Source organism: Arvicanthis niloticus, chromosome 22 (genome assembly GCF_011762505.2).
Source record: "Arvicanthis niloticus isolate mArvNil1 chromosome 22, mArvNil1.pat.X, whole genome shotgun sequence".
Classification (NCBI taxonomy): domain Eukaryota; kingdom Metazoa; phylum Chordata; class Mammalia; order Rodentia; family Muridae; genus Arvicanthis; species Arvicanthis niloticus.
Window position 1 is genome coordinate 43,443,492 of NC_133429.1, and position 19,711 is coordinate 43,463,202.

At 42.0% G+C, this 19,711-nt stretch overlaps 1 protein-coding gene across 2 annotated transcripts in view; it reads right to left on the bottom strand.

Annotated features, from left to right (window-relative positions):
- The window catches only part of Srgap1 (SLIT-ROBO Rho GTPase activating protein 1), a 258,469-nt gene that overhangs the window by 83,704 nt on the left and 155,054 nt on the right, over window positions 1–19,711 (bottom strand). For both annotated transcript variants that reach the window (XM_076920365.1, XM_076920366.1), the window contains exons 5-6: window positions 5,732–5,914; window positions 5,123–5,251 (exon numbers count right to left, since the gene is read on the bottom strand). In XM_076920365.1, the coding sequence (XP_076776480.1) occupies window positions 5,123–5,251; window positions 5,732–5,914 (312 nt within the window). The remainder of the gene's footprint in view (window positions 1–5,122; window positions 5,252–5,731; window positions 5,915–19,711) is intronic.

Sequence of the window (19,711 nt, forward strand, 5' to 3'; positions counted from 1 at the left end):
AAGTCATGTGCTCAATGACAAAAATCATCATAAAATGAATCTCTTGATCTCAAAAGGCACGATCAAGACCCTAAGACTGATTCAAGTCCTAGCAGGGTCTACCCATTATTTTTTTTAAAGTATGAGATATTTTTCTGCTCTGATAGGCATTTCTGAAAGAGAAAGAACAGACTTACCAATTCAGATATTGATAAATAAAGGCAATACTCATTCAAGACATAAAAATTAGAATTATTAATTTTTTTTTTCAGGAGCTGAGGACTGAACCCAGGGCCTTGTGCTTGCTAGGTAAACACTCTACCACTGAGCTAAATCCCCAACCCAGAAAACAATTTTTAAGCATCCAAAGATCTCCAAAAGATTTTTTTAAAAAAGATTTGAATAGATCTATGAAAGTTTTGCACTGATTACTAAAGCTTTTAGCCTTAGTAATTCAAAGGGAGATATTGAATTAAAATATATTTAAATTGATTAACCTGAAGTGCTTAAATTATATCAAAGAAAATTTAATTTCCTTTAATTTACAGTATTAATTTATATCCTAAGGAAGGATTTTGCTAACGAAAAGTAAATTATGGTTCAGGTGTTATCAAGTTCCAAATCACTACTTCTTAACAAAATCCAGACTTAAGAGACTTTAAGATATCCTTATCTCTTGTAAGGGGATGCATGGAAGTGTACAACGGGGGTCAGAGTCACGTCTGATTTTTAACACTGCTACCGGGGAATTAAACCACACTCGTTACATAACCTGCAGCCGCCTCCTTTACAAGGTGGTCTGCTGTGAAGTGGCCAGTTTGAATTCATGGAGCCTTTATTTAAAGTTCATTTTGTAGAAACTATAAAGTGGGTGCAGGGACACAATAAAGAACTCCACAAAGAGGTGATGAGACAAACCTAGAAGCAGGGGCTTTTAGGCATATCTGTCCATGTCTCTTCAGCAAGCATTTTGTCAAGTAAGAAAAGACCTATGGTCTACATTTCCAAGGGAGGTATCCTGCACGACCCTCACCTTGGTATGATCTGGACACAACAGCTGGATTATTTAATGAAACACAATTTGGGGTGGGAAATGGGAAGGCAGCCCGATTATTAAATGAAACAAAGCTCTGCTGCTACAGGAAGATGGAGGCCAATCAGGGGAAGTCAGGCAGGTTAAACAGTACATATAATGTGATTCCATATCTTGTGTAGCCTGTGCATGGGTGTGTGGGCACGGCAAGTCTCAGTTCTATCAGTCATCATCTCAGCTATAGAACACGATGATGCTTTTATCATGGCTTGGGGCATTTTAAATATTCTATGCTATGCATGTGCTAATAAAATAACATATTCTGTGGGAAAATCTTTGACTCTTTTGTCATGTGAATAGGCCTTTTTTTGATCATCCATTGTAGCAAATTTGTTAGATGTGGATGTTGGAGATGAGGTGACTAAAGATTTTTATAAAAAGGCCTCAGCTTCGATTCTCTGATTTTATAATGCTGACTTACTGAGATGCATTTACTGACTTTCACGTCATTTCAACTGCACATTAAAGACACTGTCTTGACTTCCTCTCACTGGAGACAGAGCAATTTTCTCCATTAATATCATTAACATCAGATAGCTCAGAATAAAATGTACATTGCTAAACAAGATCACACAACACAAGCCTTTGCATAATAACCAACCTGCTTCTTTTCCACCAGGGAGGGTCAAGGTTAATGGGTTTTAGGATCACCACTATAAAATAAGCAGCCATTTTAGAATGTCCATTGCTAAAAAAACATGAATCAAGGAGCAGATTTTTTTTTTTTTCAGCTTAGAGTGCTTGGTTTCAGCAGATTCTGACAGCAAACTAATTTCATATCATTTCTTTCAAACTTCATGTTTAAGTCACGCCTTTTGGAAATTGTTCACATTTTTTCATTTAAAGCTGATCTTTAAAAGTCTAACTTTCGAAAAAACTGAAAATCACTTTGGCACATTTAAGGGTTATCTGTTTAGAGCAGAGTCAATTAGATCTGGAGGTCAAAAGTGTCTTAAGATTGGGGTCTGGGGAGACAGCTCATTAGGCAAAGTGCTATCTGCTCAAGCATGAAGACCGGAGTTTGGATTTCCAGAAGCCACATGCAAAAAGCAGGTATAGAGCCACGTGTGCCTGAAGTCCCAGCACTGGGGAGGAAGACCCTGGGGCTTGATGGCTGGCTGTCTTGGTCACTGTTCTATGGCTATGAAGGGACATCATGATCAAGGCAACTCTTATAAAAGAAAGCATTTAATTGAGGGCTTGCTTACAGTTTCAGAGGCTTAGCCCATTATCATCATGGCAGAGAGCACGGTGGAGAAGTTGGTGAGAGGGACATCCTGATCGGCAGGCTGAGGTAGAGAGCCTGGGCCTGACATGGGCTTTGAGAAACCATAAAGCCCACTCCTCAGTGACACACTTCCTCTAACAAGGCCACACCTACTCCAACAAGGCCACACCTCCTTGTCCTTCTAATCCTTTCAAATAGCACTACTCCCTAATGGCCAAGCATTTAAGATCGTCAGTCTTCTTTCCATGAAAGAATATTTTCCAGACTCTGTAAAATATGTTGACAAGGCTGGCCTCAAATTCACAGAGATCCACTTGCCTCTACCTCTGCCTCTGCCTCCCTAGTACTAAGACTAACGGTATGCACTACTATGCTTGGCTATCTTGTGTGTCTTTACAGTACTATCAGCACTTTAAATATGTGCATGTCTGTCTGTCTGCCCCTCTCTTTCATAGATACATATACATACCAATTCACTTATAGTTTGTCTCTCAATACACATTTAAAAAGCACAACAATAAGGACTTCATTTTGTTTACTAATGAATTCCCAGTGTCAAGAATAATATTTGAGGGAGGTTATGTAGACCTCTATCATCCCAATAAACACTGTAAGCTGTAGACTAAGCACATAGAACTAATGACTTAAGTACTCAGCACTTGGCTCACGAGTGTTGAACATGTGCAAGGCCCTTGGTTCTATCCAAGTAACCCCAGCATGTGTTTATAAATATATATGTCCTGCAGATACTTATATATGTATGTTTCAAGGGACTGGGGTGTAGCTAGTTGTGAAATGTTTGCCCAGTATTTGCAAGGCCTTGCATTTGATTCCTAGCACTGACAAAGCAATGACCCCCCAAACCAACCCAGAAAAGGAGCGCTCCATACTGATTCGGTACTTGGTAGACATGAAAGAAACCCTCTGCAATATGTGGAGTGTTTTTCTCTTGTTGAAATTGGCTTATCCCTGCCCTTTAATGACTATTGAAATACCGGCTAAATAAGTGAAAAAGCTTGGAAAGAAGTGAGATGGAATTATATTTCCCTATGTTTCAGAAATCTTACAATTTGAAAATACAGAGATGAAATTAGTTTTATTCTGAAAGCCTAAACAATATTTTTATCGAAGGAATCTAGCACCTGTCTTTTAGAAGCCAATGTAGTGCTTCATCAGAGTGTTGCGGAAAGGACTGAGAACAACCATAAAACTTTCTGCATTTTAAACACAACGCAACAATGAAACAACAACAACAACAACAACATGTAGTTACTTGATTGAAATGTTTATAACAAAAGAAGAAAGAAGCTTTCTGTGTTACTTCTACTGTTCTCTGTAATAATATTATGACATAAGGTTGAGACTTAACTAAAACAAGGAACATCACATTATAGAGTTAATTAACTAGCAATATTTTTCTCTACCAATGAACCTTTTGTTTAAAAAAAAATCAAAGTTTCAAGCTGGGAGCTAGAAGATGGCTGCTCTTGCCTGTGTTCAGTTCCTAGAGTCCACACAGTGGCTCACCATCACCTGTAACCCCAGCTCCAGATGCCCTCTTGTGGCTTTCTCAGGCACTGCAAGCTCATGGTGCACATAAACCCTTGCAGACACATATACACATACATAAAATAACTCTAATAAAAGGCCCAAACTGTGGTCCTAAAATAGTGACATGATAACTTAAATTTACCCTTAGCAAGTAAAGTTGCTTTAACCTACCATAACTTTCTAGTATTACGTCTACTACAAACTATAATAATATGATATCATAAAACTGATACAATCAATGCAAAGCCACGTGAGAGTATGGGGCCAGCTATTCTATACCTTTCTCCTGGTGGTGCTGGCTTCTGGAGGTGCAGGTGTTTTATCTGCTTCACCTCTGCAATTTCCTATGGTGCTAGCACAATAACTGGGTCAGTCTGCATGTGGATTTTGATGGAAGAATCAATGGTGGACAGTGACCATAGATACATACTTGGAGTTGCAATACTTTTGTATAGTATCTCCTATGACTAACGTGGCTTGCCTGCACTCTGTTTAGCTTCACTGGATATTCCATGACCATAATAAAGCAGTACTGTGAAGTCATTTCCTCAGCATCTGTCTTCTTCACTTTGAATTTCAGAGAGTAGGGCTATAGGAGGCCCAGCACTTAAGAACACTGGGGTTTTAGGTAAAAGACCTAAGTCTATTCCCAGCACCCACATGGTGGCTCACAGCTGTCTACACCTCACGTTCTAGGGGATCTGATGCCCTCCTTTGACCTTTGAGGGCACCAGACATGCACATGATGAAAATACATACATACATACACGCAGGCAAAACCACTCGTGCATATAAAAGTGAAAATGAATAAATACTGAATTTCAGAGAGTAAGGACACTATGTGGGTTGTGGCTTCTTCGAGTTTCTTGTTTTGCTTTCTGCAGTGTTGGGGATCAAACTCAGGGTACCCCACACGTTAGGGTTATGATCCACTGCTGAGCTGAAGCCCCAGCCTCAGTAAGTTCGAGTCACTGCATGTTGTTAGAGAGGTGGAACAGCGTAATCTCAAAACCGCACTGCACCCGCTCTGGCTGAGTCCACCAGGAACACAGCTTCACACCTCACGGAATTCAACAACTTGCTTTTATCAGCTTTAGAACTGTGCTTTTTATCCCATGAGTCTCACAGTTGGTCCTGTCAAAATCTAAGGCGTAGTTAGCTTGGAATTTGTTTTCTCTTGAGCATTACATAAAATGCATGACTCCAACAAACAGCGCTACTCTCCCGACTAATGAGCGGTAGCTGCTGTATCTAAGCCTTCGGGTACTTACATCGATTAAGTCTGAAAGATCATGGATATAATACTTGAACACAGAGGCGTTGGTTGCTTCAAGTGTTAGGAGATACTCGTTGCGTGCTTTGATCGATTTCAGCTTGTTTTCTGAATATTTTGCTTGTCTCTGGTAATGAAGAAGACAGCGGGCATCAGGAGAGAAAGCAAAGTCATCTCGATAAGACAGAAACACACACATGGATTTTCATTAATCTATGCCATTCACTCCACATATAGAAAACAACCCTTTAGGTCCTTTGTGGAAAGTCCATTTCAAATGTGATTTAAATAACAAACTCAACTTCCCCAGCTCTGGGAATAGCAACCTTGTATTTGGGCTCCCGGCCCATTTTCACCGAAATCTCTTTGTTAATATTCCAGTTCTCTGGATTTGCACTGAATACTTGGCATTCACCACAAAATGATGTCCAGCTGTTATGATATAATTTTATGTGTCTTAAACATTCCTCCTTCCCATGAGAGGAAACGCATGTCTTCTCATAGTGATTCGCCATGTGTGCCTATTGCTGCTGTTATCAGGGCTTTTGGGACTGTAGTGTCTTCTCACGTGAGGATCCTAGGGTTCTGCAACTTATTTCTAGCCTACCTTTTCCTTCATTTTTTCAATTTTCTTTACAGAGCTCCGCCGCTGATGCCTTTCCTCTAGCCGAATGTGGAAGACCGGGTCACCGGACCTCCCAATCTGCTTCTCCTCTTGTTTCTCGGCTTCCTTCAGCTTGCTCTCTGCACTGATGCTCTCCGAGTGGTACATGTGGTAGGTTTTCATCACCTGTGGAAAAAAAGGGACCCAAGTTGTTAAAAAGGTGTCTGCCTGTGGCTTTCAGAGTGAATGGGATCATTAGAAGGCGTGCATGTTAAAAATATCACCTTCTAACCGGCAGGGGGGAAGTCAGACTGTTACTTAAATAGATGAATTATGGCCTTCTGCTTTTACATAAACCAAACAAATATGCAGATTCACCTGCCAGGAAGAGGTGCAGAGGGGACCATCTCTGATAACAAATGACTTACAGAGGCTTATGTGTGCTTTTCCACATACTTGCAAAGTTCTTTTAAATGTGAAAGTGTTTGGCATTATGAATTGGAAGCATAAGCCGTCTTTTCACGGTTAAGTTTTAGTCTAACCTGAAGTTCACATTAGTAGACTCCTTAAGGAATTTTATTGAACAAAATCTATTTGTCAAAATACCAGCATAAATATTAGTGTTCATGAATAAGCTTAATATAAAATTTGGTTTTCCGATGACAAAGTAATACTTTATATTCAAAATAGAAAAGTAAATGACATGGAACAGAGTGTGACAAAATAGACAGAAAACAAGAACAACACTGGTATACAGTCTGGTCTTTCTCTTGTGATCATACATACACATACCCTTCATTTTAAAATGCCACATATTATTTCTCCAGTTAAAAATTTGGATCAACCAATATGTACATTTTAATGTGTTTTATTTTTTTTTTAATTTATTTTATGTATGAGTACCCTGTCACTGTCTTCAGACATATCAGAGGAGGGCATCTGATCCCATTACAGATGGTTGTGAGCCACCATGTGGTTGCTGGGAATTGAACTCAGGACCTCTGGAAGAGCAGTCAGTGCTCTTAACCACTGAGCCATCTCTCCAGTCCCCAAAGATTTATTTATTTATTTATTTATTTATTTTTATATGAGTACACTGCAGCTGTCTTCAGACACATACTAGAAGAGTGCATTGAAGGCATGTGTGCAGGTGTGCATGCTTGCAACAGCGTGTGTGTGTGTGTGTGTGTGTGTGTGTGTGTGTGTTTATTCCTGTAGGGGCCAGAATCGAGTGGGTGTTTTCCTTCATGTGCTTCCTGCCCTTATTCTTTTGAGACAGGGTCTCTTACAAACCTAAAATTCACTGATTTGGGTAGACAGACCAGCCAATAAGCTTTAGGGATCCGCTGTCCCAGAATTCCTCTCTTCCATGGCCAGCCTTTTAAAATTTGCATGGGTTCTGGGATCTGAACTTAGGTATCCATGCTTGCACTGACTGCATCTTCCCTCCATTCTGAATCACCAAATGTTCTTCTAAAATGTAAGTTTAAGGCTGTAAGGTGTTCCTGAGTGACTGTACACACTTAACTAACTGGCTACCGTTGGCTATGTTGGGATCGGGCTATACTAAGCCCCTTGGTGTGCAGATGGTCTTACTTTTACACATACAATTAGTGTGTCAGTAAAACCACAGGACATTTATGCTATAGTACATTATGTTATAAAACATGAAGGTTTTATAATACATCTTTTCTATAGGTACGATACACTCACATACTAAATCTTCAATATATAACCTTGGTTATATTACTGCTATAAAAATGTGCATGAACAAACTTGAATCCTACTTCCTAGGACAATTTCCCTAAGGGAAAACCATAGTGTTAGAGAACACATACATTTTTGTGTATGTGTGACTTTGAAATATACTTCTAAGTGTATACTCTTTAATTAAAAACAACAACACCACCAAGCCAATCTATAATCTCTCAAATTCTGTAAATAACTAGCCTAGCTATTTAATAAATGTCTTCCTGGATAATAAACATTTGTATTACTATTTAAATTAAAAAAAAATTTTGTGTGTATTATGTGTTCTGTCTGTGCAGCTGCCCGAGGGGGCTGGAGGCATCAGATCTTCCTGGAGTTAGAATTACAGGCAAGTATAAGCTGCCTTTTGTGGGTGCTGGGAACTGAACTGGGGTCCTCTGCAAGAGCTATAAGTGCTCTCAACTATCGAGCCTGCTCTCCAGTCTTGGCATTACTTACCCTTATTATACATTATATAATTTACAAATAATATAAATATAATATTTATAATCTCCGCATTGCTACCTATAGAAAAACAGTAGTAAAGTTTTAAGAAATTTCCCCTAAAAATGACAGTTTTTTCATATAATTTCAACATGCTGCTATATGTAGGGTTAGGTATCTGGGAAATTCTGAAGCCTTGTACTTTGTGTACAATTGTATTTGCTAAGAAAAACAACGCATGTATATAGATAGATATGTCACGCCAAAGCAGCCTGGGATGGGTCTGCAATCATAGAAGGCAGATTTTATTTCTCTCGTAAATAACGAAGTTATCCAGATTCAATTTTGTCACTAAGGTGTAGCTGTTAAGAAGTTGCGGCAAAGGCAATGTTTTAAAGCAATAAGCTTTCCTTTTCTCATTTGGAAAGATGGGTTTTAAAATAGACTGAAACCTGGATTACAATAAATGAATTCATTTAACTTGAGCCCTGCAAAATTGCTATTCTCTGGGTTAGCAGGAAAGGCAGGAAGCGAACACATCCCAGGGGTCGGACAGCAGGCTCTTGGGGAGGAGTGCATCCCGGGGCTGGTGGGGAGTCTTCCTTTCCACAACTGTGGTCATTTCTTTAACCATGCAAAGTCAGTAACCCGAGGAAGGCTTAGCTACGGAGTAGTGCACCTTCTGCTGAGCCATGTGCTACTGGAAAGTTGTCTGTTTTCAGTAATTACTGGGCCTGGAGGGGGGTCTGGTTAGCCACTCTAGTTTAAAAGCAAAGAAAATAGTGTCAGGAAGCAGCTGGGCGGCTGGAGAATGAGAAGGGAGTTACCCTGCAGCTGGCCAAACAGCAGACTCAAGGATCTATCTATGACACACCTTGCATTTCAAGGCTTGGCTCTGATTACATTCCCTGCCTGGGGCAAACCCACACACCATTTAGGCCTGACAGAAACAAATACTCCACTCAGAGTGGCTCAGTTCTCTACTTTCTTTGCTAACATGAAGTTAGAAATAACAACATCCATTCAGCCGGAGGAAAACGCAGCCCAGACAGTAGTGGGCATCTGAGAGTTTCTTTTTAATCCACCACAAAGAAGAAATCCTGCCCTCCTAAGTCTTGTGTTATTTGGTCACCGGGGGCAAGGATGAACAAGTAATTTGGGCAAACTAAGCCTGGTGTACGAGAAAGTAGACTGAGCCAAGGTGATGTGTGTTAAAAGGGGCACATTTGAGTCTGGACTATTATAACACAGCATACATTGCGGGAGGTGTTGTCGGACCATATCATACCGCAATGGGGGCTTAGTATAATAGCTCAGGGTAACTTTACTTAGTCCAATGAACAACTTCCTTTGTTTGGTTTCCCAGCTCGACTCGGGATTTCTGTTCCTCTTAAATGTTAAGTGTTAGGATAGATGAATTTAAAAAAAAAAAAAAAAAACAATGGGGAGAAAAAGTTCTCAGAGCCCCTTGAGAATTCTAATTGTGGACAATGAACACAAGTGGAAATTGCAGGATCCAAAATGTAAGTCGACAGAAGTCAAATGTGTTCGCAGTTAAAACCGCAGATAGACGCTCCTGTTTTTCAGAGGGGAAAAAAAAGAGCCTTTATATTTTTGAGATGCATTTAAACCTGTACTTGGAGGGGAGAAAAAAAAAATCAACTTCTCCTTCAGCTAATGCAAACACATCCTTTGCATACCAAATGGCCCATGGGCACATGACCATTCCAATGTAGTCTCAGAGCACATTTTCCTGTTTGGAGCCTTTCCTACTAACAGTTCATGCATAATTCTCCAGCCTGTATTCTCGAATTATCATCCCTGGGTGGCAAGAAAAGTATAGTCTGGTAGAAAATGATTCTCACCAAGAACTGATTTTTATTTCTATATATTTGTGTATAGGTGTGTGTCTGCTGTGTGTGTGTGCGCACACGTGCGTGCATGCGCGTGTGCATGGCATGTGTATGTGCAGGTACATGCGTGAAGACCAGAGAAGCACATCCAGTGTATCCTGTTCTTCCTATTTCTTTGAGACAGGGCCTCTCAGAAAACTTGGAGTTTGACCAGAAGGCAGAAGGAAGACCATTGCTCCCCACAGTAGGGGGTTGTAGGCACACGCATGACCACACCTGAGCTTTTATGTGGGGTCTGCGGATTTTTACCCAGGCCTTAGCCACTGAGCCATCTCCCCAGCCCCTCATAATGGATATTTTCACGAGACTGGGAGATTGCACATCATACCGTTTGCAGGCACACCGTTGATTGTTTTCATATTGAAAGGCCCATGCCATTACCTAATACTACTCTTATACTTTAAATCATAATAATAATGGTAATAATAATAATACCTGAGATATATTTTAATATTCTATATAAGAGATTACTACACGTCTGAAAACTACACGCATGTCGGGGAAGATTAGTGGATCTAAGCTATAGTTTCTACTTTTTGACTTGTGGCTCAGAAGTTGAAAGACACAGATTGGAAGGACGGATCATTAATCACCAAAGGTGAAGACTAGTTAATATCCCACTCACCTTTCAAGGTTATTGTGGATTCCAAATTTTATGCCAACAGGTATTAAACTTCACCGAGCATATCATATATGTGTATTGCATATTTACAGCGTATCATCATCAATTCAGAGAGGTGCACGCACACGTATGTGTATTTAGCCTACTAAGCGTTATCAGATGCTCACTTCCTGCTGGACTTTGCTCTAAGCACGTTTGCCCATCCTTCTAGTCACTATTATGAGATGGGTGTCTTTATTTTCCTTCCTGCTAATATTTTGACCCATCCTCCTCCAAGGCGATCTTAAATCCCATTTCCTGTTCTATGGGCAGAGAAATCTTTTTTCTTCCAACTGTCTAGACTCACTTATTGAGGGCACACAGACTCCCTGCCATGTGCTACAGGGTTCCACGAGCCATCCAGTATCAGGGCTTATCTTGTAAAATCAGATAGGACTCAAAGAAGGGGATCCCGTGTGCCTTCCGATCCTTAGTTGTATTTCAGAAACAGTGTAGATGATGAAGCTGTTCGGTGAACGAATGGCAGACGCCCCTTGCACAGCTTGCTCAATCACTTAACAGATGCTCACTAAATGGTTATTATGTGCCTACATATTTTCATTCCTGGATACTATTAAACACCTGAGATTAGACTAGGGTTGAGACAAACATCTCAAAACCATCTGTGAAAGGCGGTGTATCCATTTCTTTTCTGGTGTTGTGGTAAGACACCATGAGCAAAAGAGAGTAATGGGAGAGAAAGAGTTTCATTTTGCTTAGGGTTCCGGAGAGGTAGGAGTCTACGATAGTGGGAGAGACATAGCAACCAGCCATGCATGGAGACAGGAGAAGAGGTCTCAGGGATTATATCTTTAACCTCCAGCACAAATCAGAGAGGGAGAGAGGGAGGAAGGAAGGGAGGGAGGGAGAGAGGGGGAAGGGAAGAGAAAGAATGAACTGTAAGTGATATGAAGCTTTGAGTTTTGTCTCCGTCGAGGCAGCAACTCCTCACAACCTCTCCAAATAAAACCACCACCCAGGAAAACATGTATTTAATGCCTGAGCGAGTGGGGGACACTTCTCATTTAAGCCACCACAAAGAGTACAGGAATTTTTGACCCCTCGGAATGGAATGTGTAGTGGCTCTGCAGGGGAAGAAGATGACATTGAATGTGCTCATGACAGTGTTTCCTAACGCCACAGCCTGCTGCTGAGAAGCAGGTTTTGGCATTTTGTGTTGACAATTTAAGCTAGAGGTCTATTTTTTACAACACATACGCATACATGCACACACACACACACACTCACATACACTCACACTCATGCATATACACTCTCACACACTAACACATACACATTGACACACACACACCATCACACATACTTTCGCACACATACACAGTCACACATACACTGTCACAGACACATACACATGCTCAAACACACATTCACATACACACTGACACACATACACCATCACACATACTCTCTCATACACAGACTCTCACGCACGCACGCACGCACGCCACTCCAAGTATAACTGACTTTCTCAAGTCGTCGTTCAATCAGCACCACCAGGGTGGACCACAGCTTTGGAAGCCATCACTTATTTCCCAGGGAACATTCAGGACCAAGCAGAAGGAGGACCACTGAGACACCTCTGGCAACTACAGCACGAGAAGCCTGGCTCCTCCTGGAGCTTCTGGAGCTTCAGTCTGTCCTTGAGTCTGTCCTTCTGAGTCTGTCCTCCAAACAACACAGCCAACAATGCTGTTTATATTTCCAATGGAGTACAAATATGGGGGAGACATAAATGCAGAGAAACTCCTTCCTGTGGAGCTCGGTCTTCTGTCAAAAGATTGGACCCATGGATAGGGAACACACTTGCCTCTTATCTTCTGGTATTTTATCAACCAATAAGATGAAATTCACATCACAGAAAAAGTCAAACGTCACACTAGAGTGCAGGTGACCTTTGTCCCAGGCTGTCAACTGTTCCACAGGCTCATTCATCTCCTGGGGAAACCAACTACTTCTGCTCCAAAATTGCACAGGGCCCTCTGCTCCCTCCTGAGATTCGGTTCAAGTTGAAACCCTGAGCCTTCTACGTTAGCTCCTGTGGACCTGCAGGCTAATTACTTTATCTGCTTTGGTTTTATTTTCTGTTAGTTTGTTTCTCTGTAGGTTTATAGATCCAGATCATTAAGGGTTGAAATAAAGTTCTTCTTTTTGCCCTTACATAATCTAATCTGTCTCCTAACTTTTTCACCGTTAATAAAATTACAATATTATTTGCTGTACAGGGCTGTGGGGGAGAGGGGATCACAGGCATTAACTAACAAAGGATACTGAAGACTAGCTGACAGACGAGCTACTTGGAAGATGCCGCTGTAGCTATCTGAAGGGCGCTCCAGAACGTGACTCAGTTAGACACTAAGTGGTGACTTCTCCACAACTGGGGGTAAATTTCCAAAGGGGTAAAAAGAACTAGGTGAGAAGTATTTTCATATAAGTGTTCACTGTTAGCATTTTGTCTAAGCTCCGCCCTACAGTTACCTGGCAACAGCCGAGTATGCCTGGCTCACTATAAAAGGGGCTGCTTGCCCACTCCACTCTTGCTCTCTCTTGCTCTTGCCTTCTTGCTCCTGCTCTGTCCTCTTGCTTCTGCCCCCTCTCTCCATGTGCTCATGGTAGGTCTCTCCTCTCTCTCTCTCTCTCTCTCTCTCTCTCTCTCTCTCTCTCTCTCTCTCTCTCCCCCTTCCTCTACTCCCTCCCCATGCCCTGAATAAACTGGATTCTATACTATACCGTCCTGTGGCTGGTCCCTCAAGGGGAAGGAATGCCTCAGCATGGGCCCTCGGAGACACCCCCTTCCCCCATACCTCACCACACCTCCACGAAAACATATTCCTTCTCCCCTTTATCTTTTTTTTTTTTTTTTAGAATTGTACAGCTTTTTTTTTTTTAAAGTTTATTTATTTTATGTATATGAGTACACCATTGCTTTCTTCAGAGACACCAGAAAAGGGCATCAGATCCCATTACAGATGGTTATAAGCCACCATGTGGTTGCTGGGAATTGAACTCAGGACCTCTAGAAGAGGAGTCAGTGCTCTTAACCAATGAGCCATCTCTCCAGCCCCCTTTATCTTTTTATAAACATCTCATACGCTAAGAATCTCTTAGCCATTTTACTCTTTTGGACAAGCAAATGGACCAAGCTGAATGATCTGGCAGGATGAGAGATTGTCTGCAAAGCTAGTTTATCAAAGGAAATGTCTATTGCACCACAACTCCGTTGACACGGACCCAGCACGACAGTCTGACTTCATCATCAGATTGTACTTAGAATTCACCCAAATGGTCTGTACAAAAAACACTGTCTGGGACTCTGGGCCCTGCTGGCTAGAGACAGCCAATTTCCCGAAGCACGGGGCAGAAATGCAGAAAATAAGCAAAATCCGGGGAAAGACAGAGAGCCTGCATGCCAAAGAAGTTTTAAGGCTTATAAAAATTATGAAATAATTACATTTGGTTCAGTGTAGCGTTAAGGACTTCATTTTAGGAGTAATTACACAGTGAGCATTTTTAATGGGAAGAGTCAGTCTATGGAACGGCAGTTTGGGGTCTGTACTGGCGATACTAACAAAATCCCTCTTAACTTCAGCCTTCGTGTCTCACGCTGGGGCCTCATCTGTGGAGGACAACATGAGATCTCCCCACAGGACCAAAGTTCCAGAGCTAGTCAAATCAAACTACTTCAGAGCCTTGGCTAAAGAAAGATAAAGTGCAAAGTAGAGGCGTAAACACGGAAGGGCGCTCGCTGATCGCAGTCACTTCTGGATGCAGAAAGCTCTGTCAGAAGGAATTGTAATAGAACTTCTGACAATCATTCTCAACCTTTGGGTCATAACTCGTTTGGGGGTCAAATGACCCCTTCCCAGGGGTCACATAGCAGAAGATATCCTGCATATCAGATATTTAAATTATGGTTTATAGCAGTAGCAGAATTGCAGTTATGAAGTAGCTAAGAAGATAATTTTATGGTTGGGGGTCACCACAACATGAGGAACTGTATTAAAGGGTTGCAGTGTTAGGAAGGTTGAGAACCACTGTAAGGAGAATAGGGTAAGACGTAGAGGAACTAGAGGGGGGTGGTGCTAACGAGGAGTTTAGCATTTCCTCAGCCTAAGTGTGGCCCCCTCTCAAGAAGCTCATCACAGCCAATAAAATATCCTAAATCCAAATGCATTTAATGAACCTGACCTATTGGTATCATGACTTACATCAGGTTACCTTAAATGTGGCTAGCACCTTAGTCTACCCTTAGGTGAAATCATCCAACACAAAGCTGATTTAATAACTTGAGGTTGAGGGGCAGAGATCTGGATGGTTTGAAGGCATGGCAGGATGAGGACAAAAGTAAAATATGAAAAGACAGGCGTTGAAGACGTACCACAGAGAATCGGCTGTTGTCTGCTGTAGCTTCTGTTCTGTTAATGATGAAACAGACAGACCAGAAATCCAATTTAGGGGGAGAAAGGTTTTGTTCATCTTACACTTCCAGATCAGAGTCCACCATCCAAGGAAGTTGACACAGGTGCACAAGGCAGAACCTGGAGCTGAGACTGTGGGGACACTGCTTTCTGGTTCACTCTGAGGCTTGGTCACATGCTGACCCTTATTTAGCTTTCCTGTGCAGCCTAGGACCAGCCGAGGGATGCTACCACCCATAATAGGCTGGACCTTCCTGCATTAGTCAACAACCAGGACAATCCCCACAGAGGCCCACACGTGATCTATCGGGTTCCTTAGCCAAGGCTTTCCTCTTGGGTAACTCTAGGCTGTGTTAACTCAACAAGCTAGAACACTGTTCCTCTGTCTAGAGAGGGTGACTTTCAGTACGGTTCACTACTCCTGCCCATATGGCTAGCTCCAGCAACGAACTCCACGGCATCCTAAAGACAAAGAATCATACCTGAAATTGCTGTAAGTTGGGGATCCCTGAGTATAAAACCAAAAGCAAGTATGACCATGCTTGTATTTTGTCCTGTTCCCCCACACCATGCTGGAGACTAGATAGATGCTTTCTTTCCCAGGAACCAGTGTCCCTGAAGGAGCTCTCTGAGTCTCTGGTGTCTCCGGTGTCTCCGGAGGCAAAGCCTGGTGGAGCCACACTGGCTCATGGCTTTTTCTATTACAAAGGACCATGGTTGGCCCACATATCCCTTTAGGGGTTTTCTAACTCTAAAGTGCTGCTGATTTGAGTTCAAGTTCAGATAGCGACAACTAATATCTTATGAAGGGGCAAGCATGCATCAGCTACTTTTCCGTTGCTGCGATAACACAGCCCGTCCGAGGGATCTTAGGGAAGGCAGAGTTTATTCGGGTTATGGTTTCAGAGGAATAGAGTTCATCACAGAGAGAAGTGTGGTAACAAGCAGCAGGCATGCAACAGGAGCAGGAGCAGAAGCCCACAGGTCGTTCACAAGGATGAAGCAGAGAGAGTGAACCGAAGCGCTGTGTTGTCTTCAAACCCTCAAAGCCCATCTCTGGGGACATACTTCCTCCAACAGGCTGAACCTCCTAAACCTCTCAGAACAGAGCCACCAACTGAGCCAAATCTGAGACCAGAGAGGGCATTTCTCAGTCAAACCAGGACAATAAATAATACAGTTCCCAATAGCTAAAGGAGTGCTATTATTTTTCATGATAAATTTTAATCGCAAAGAAAAACAAGTATAACAACAAACTCTACTAATTATCTGCCTGTGTCTCTGCTGACGGGGCTGGCAGGCAGACCACCACACCATGAGATTGCTTTAGAATCCTCTGCGGGCTTTGATTGTGTGACACATCTACTTTGTCTCACAGAACACACCCAGAAAAGAACAATGCCCTCCGCCTGGCAGGCTGTCTTGCTCGATGCTGTATTGATGAACCATACTCGAGGAAATCTATCATTCTAGTGACTTTAATTAGCTCTCAAACTGATTATTGATCAATCATCAAAGGCTCATTAGGGAGCAAAGCCTAGTATTCTTTGGCAGTGTGGGACTGACATACAGAGCAGCGATATGCTTCGGTTTTTTACTGTTACATTTGCATTAAAGCGGGCGTTAAGTCACGTTGAAACTGCTAAACTGAATAATAATTTTTAAAGCGTTAATATTAATTGCAATTAGTTTCTAAGACTTTGCTACTTTGATAAAACCTCTTAGTGAAAAATGGGTAATTTAGCTTTAAAAGGATAAATTATTTTATGCCTCATTAGAAAGAAAATGTTTCTATTTGTAACAAGAGAAAGAACGTATGCATTAATCTTAATCTGAGTTTGTGCTATTCTTAGATTATTCAGTTATTAGAGACGGTTTCTAATTCAAGGCTTTGAGTCATGGGCAAGGGTTGTTGGTCCTATTTATCTCTAAGGGACGCCTGAAGAACGTGTGAGCCCAGCCAAAGTTCCCCACAGTCTCTTCTTTGTATCCCAAACCAGCTCTGTCCTATTTGACTTTATCAATATGTTAGTCCATCAGTGATACATGTTATGTAGCATATATGTGACAACATGTGATATTTTGTTGTTTCTGTTAGTTTTTCAGTATATAAGGTTATTTTTATAAGTACAGTAAAATAATTTAATGAATACTAAAATATGTACTCACTTTAGAATTATCAGAGGCTTCTCATATGCAAAGTCATCTTACTTAATAAACTCTTTTCTCTGAAACTGTTTTCCTTTCTTTTCTTGAAAGTATTCCATTGTAGACAGGTAAAGAGGCAAGGCTAGAGATTTTTTTTTTAAAGCCAGTTTATTCAACACTTATTTTTAGATTGTAGAATGGGCAACATTCCTCAATTCTACAGGGGCATGGAGTTCCTGTCAGTGGCAGGGTGCTTTTGCTCATACAACCTGTGATGGCTCAGGCAGTGGCACTAGTAGGAGGTGTGGCCTCATTGGAGTGGGTGTGGCCTCATTGGAGTGGGTGTGGCCTCATTGGAGTGGGTGTAGTCTTGTTGGAGTAGGTGTGTCACTGTGGGTGTGGGCTTTAAGACCCTCACCCTAACTGCCTGGAAGTCAATCTTCCACTAGCAGCCTTTAGTTGAAGATGTAGAACTCTCAGCTCCTCCTGCACCATGCCTGCCTGGATGCTGCCATGCTCCCACCTTGATGATAATGGACTGAACCTCTGAACCTGTAAGCCAGCCCCAATTAAATGTTGTCCTTATAAGAGTTGCCTTGGTCATGGTGTCTGTCCACAGCAGTAGAATCCTAATTAAAAACATAGCCCTTCTTTGTGGAATGTCTTTTTCACCTGTCCTTTATCAGTAGATGAAGGTGCTGGCATCTTCAGGTAGCCTCCGGAGGGGAGGCAGCTACGCAGCCTGAGACTGAACATCACACACAGGAATATCCCACTAGCCTGGTTCAGCACCATCGGCACTGTGTGTCAGTCATCCAATGCTCCCAGGACTCCGATGTGTGCCGAGAGGCCCCTCCCAAGCCAGTCTGTGTGTGACTCGGATGCAGAAAAGACAACCCTGTCTTAGAGCGGAGGCAATATCACTCTGAGGATTCTCCATTTAACTCACAGCACAGATTCGGAGATTTTGGTGACTGTCAAATAGTTGCCTTCCCTAAATCCTGCCATGGTACAAATCACAGGTGCTTATGGCAAAGACACCTTCTATAAAAAAAGACAGTCTATTCTATTAGATTAATAAGCGACTTTGATAGCAAATTCAGGAATCAGGCTATTGAGTTCAAAGCTTTGTCTTGCTTCCTGGTTTTGGTATCTCTAAATCAGGAATAAGAGAAACCAGATAGAAGGTTATTGTGGCAAGAAAATGAATACAGCCCAAAGCTTGTAAAATTGTAGCTAGCACACAGGATGCTTAATAAATGCTATTGCAATTAATAAAATACTCCACTGTTCTTTCATATCTGCTGTGGCCTGATGGTTGGTATCCCTGCAAATAAATTCATATTTTAGAATCTTAACCTCCAAGGTCATAGAATTAGGAGGAATAGAGAGTGATTAAGTCACGGGGGCGGGGTTGCCATAAATGGGATTTCGGTCTACAAATGAGATTTTAGGCTGGCCCTGCCTATCGCATGGGAACACAGTGGGGTGCTATGAGCCAGACAGAAAGGCCAGGTGGCCCTAACCAGACAGTGAAACCCACGCATGCTGTTGATCTTGTGTTGCCCTCAGTCCCCAAGCTGGGAGAAATGGATTTCTGTTGTCTCTCAGACACCAGAGTTTTGTTAAAGTAGCCCAAACAGATTCAGTCACCACCACTGTCTACAAGCCCCAAAGAGCCAGGAGCCCGGGCACTGCCCACTTGTATATTCCTACCCACCTGGGAGAGGCTGGGGTGAAAAGGGATTTCTTTTCTTTTGTTTGTTCTGTGGATCAGAGAAACTGACCTACAGAGAGACTTAATCCTTGCCTTACAAGTCAGTGGAGTAAGTCAGTAATAGAGAGGCCATTCGGAAAGTTCCGGTATTGAAAAGAGCTTTCATAGGACGCTCAGAAGCACTAGAATACGAGTTTAATCTATTGTCTGTAGACGGAATCCACACCGACCAGGGCCACCCTGAAGAGTGGTGGCAGGAGCTAAACAGGAGCCTTTGGTGACAAACAATGCAGTTTGAGCATCTGGGGATGTTGAAGGGAGAAAGCAAACACATGATAAAAGGCCATTAAATACAGAAGAGGCTCAGAGTCGCCTGCCACTTTAAACAGCTGTCTCCAGGGAAGTGGCTCTCATGACTTCCAGGTTGCATGCATGTGCTGGGCATCACAGTGACAGCGATTTATACACGGTTTAGTCACTAAGTGCTTAAACCCAGGACACAAAACCCTTAGGTTCTTCAAGTCCTAAAAGCCTCCCTCACTCTCACTCAGCACTGCTAGAATGGGACCTGGAACTCTGTAAGGGAATCCCTTTCTTTTAATGAACAATAGTCTGAAATTTGACACATATCCTCTTATGTCTCAAACAGAATGCTTCTCACTCTGTTATGAAGATGAAAGGGAGGGAGAGAGCAAAGGCCCTTTGTGAAGCAGGAAAGCTTTGAGTTTTCAGCCTGTTTCTGATTGGAATCTAACCCTCCCTCCCTCCCTTTCTTTCTTTCTTTCTTTCTTTCTTTCTTTCTTTCTTTCTTTCTTTCTTTCTTTCTTCTTCTTCTTTTCTTCTTTTTTCTTTCTTTCTTTCTTTCTTTCTTTCTTTCTTTCTTTCTTTCTTTCTTTCTTTCTTTCCTTTTTTTAA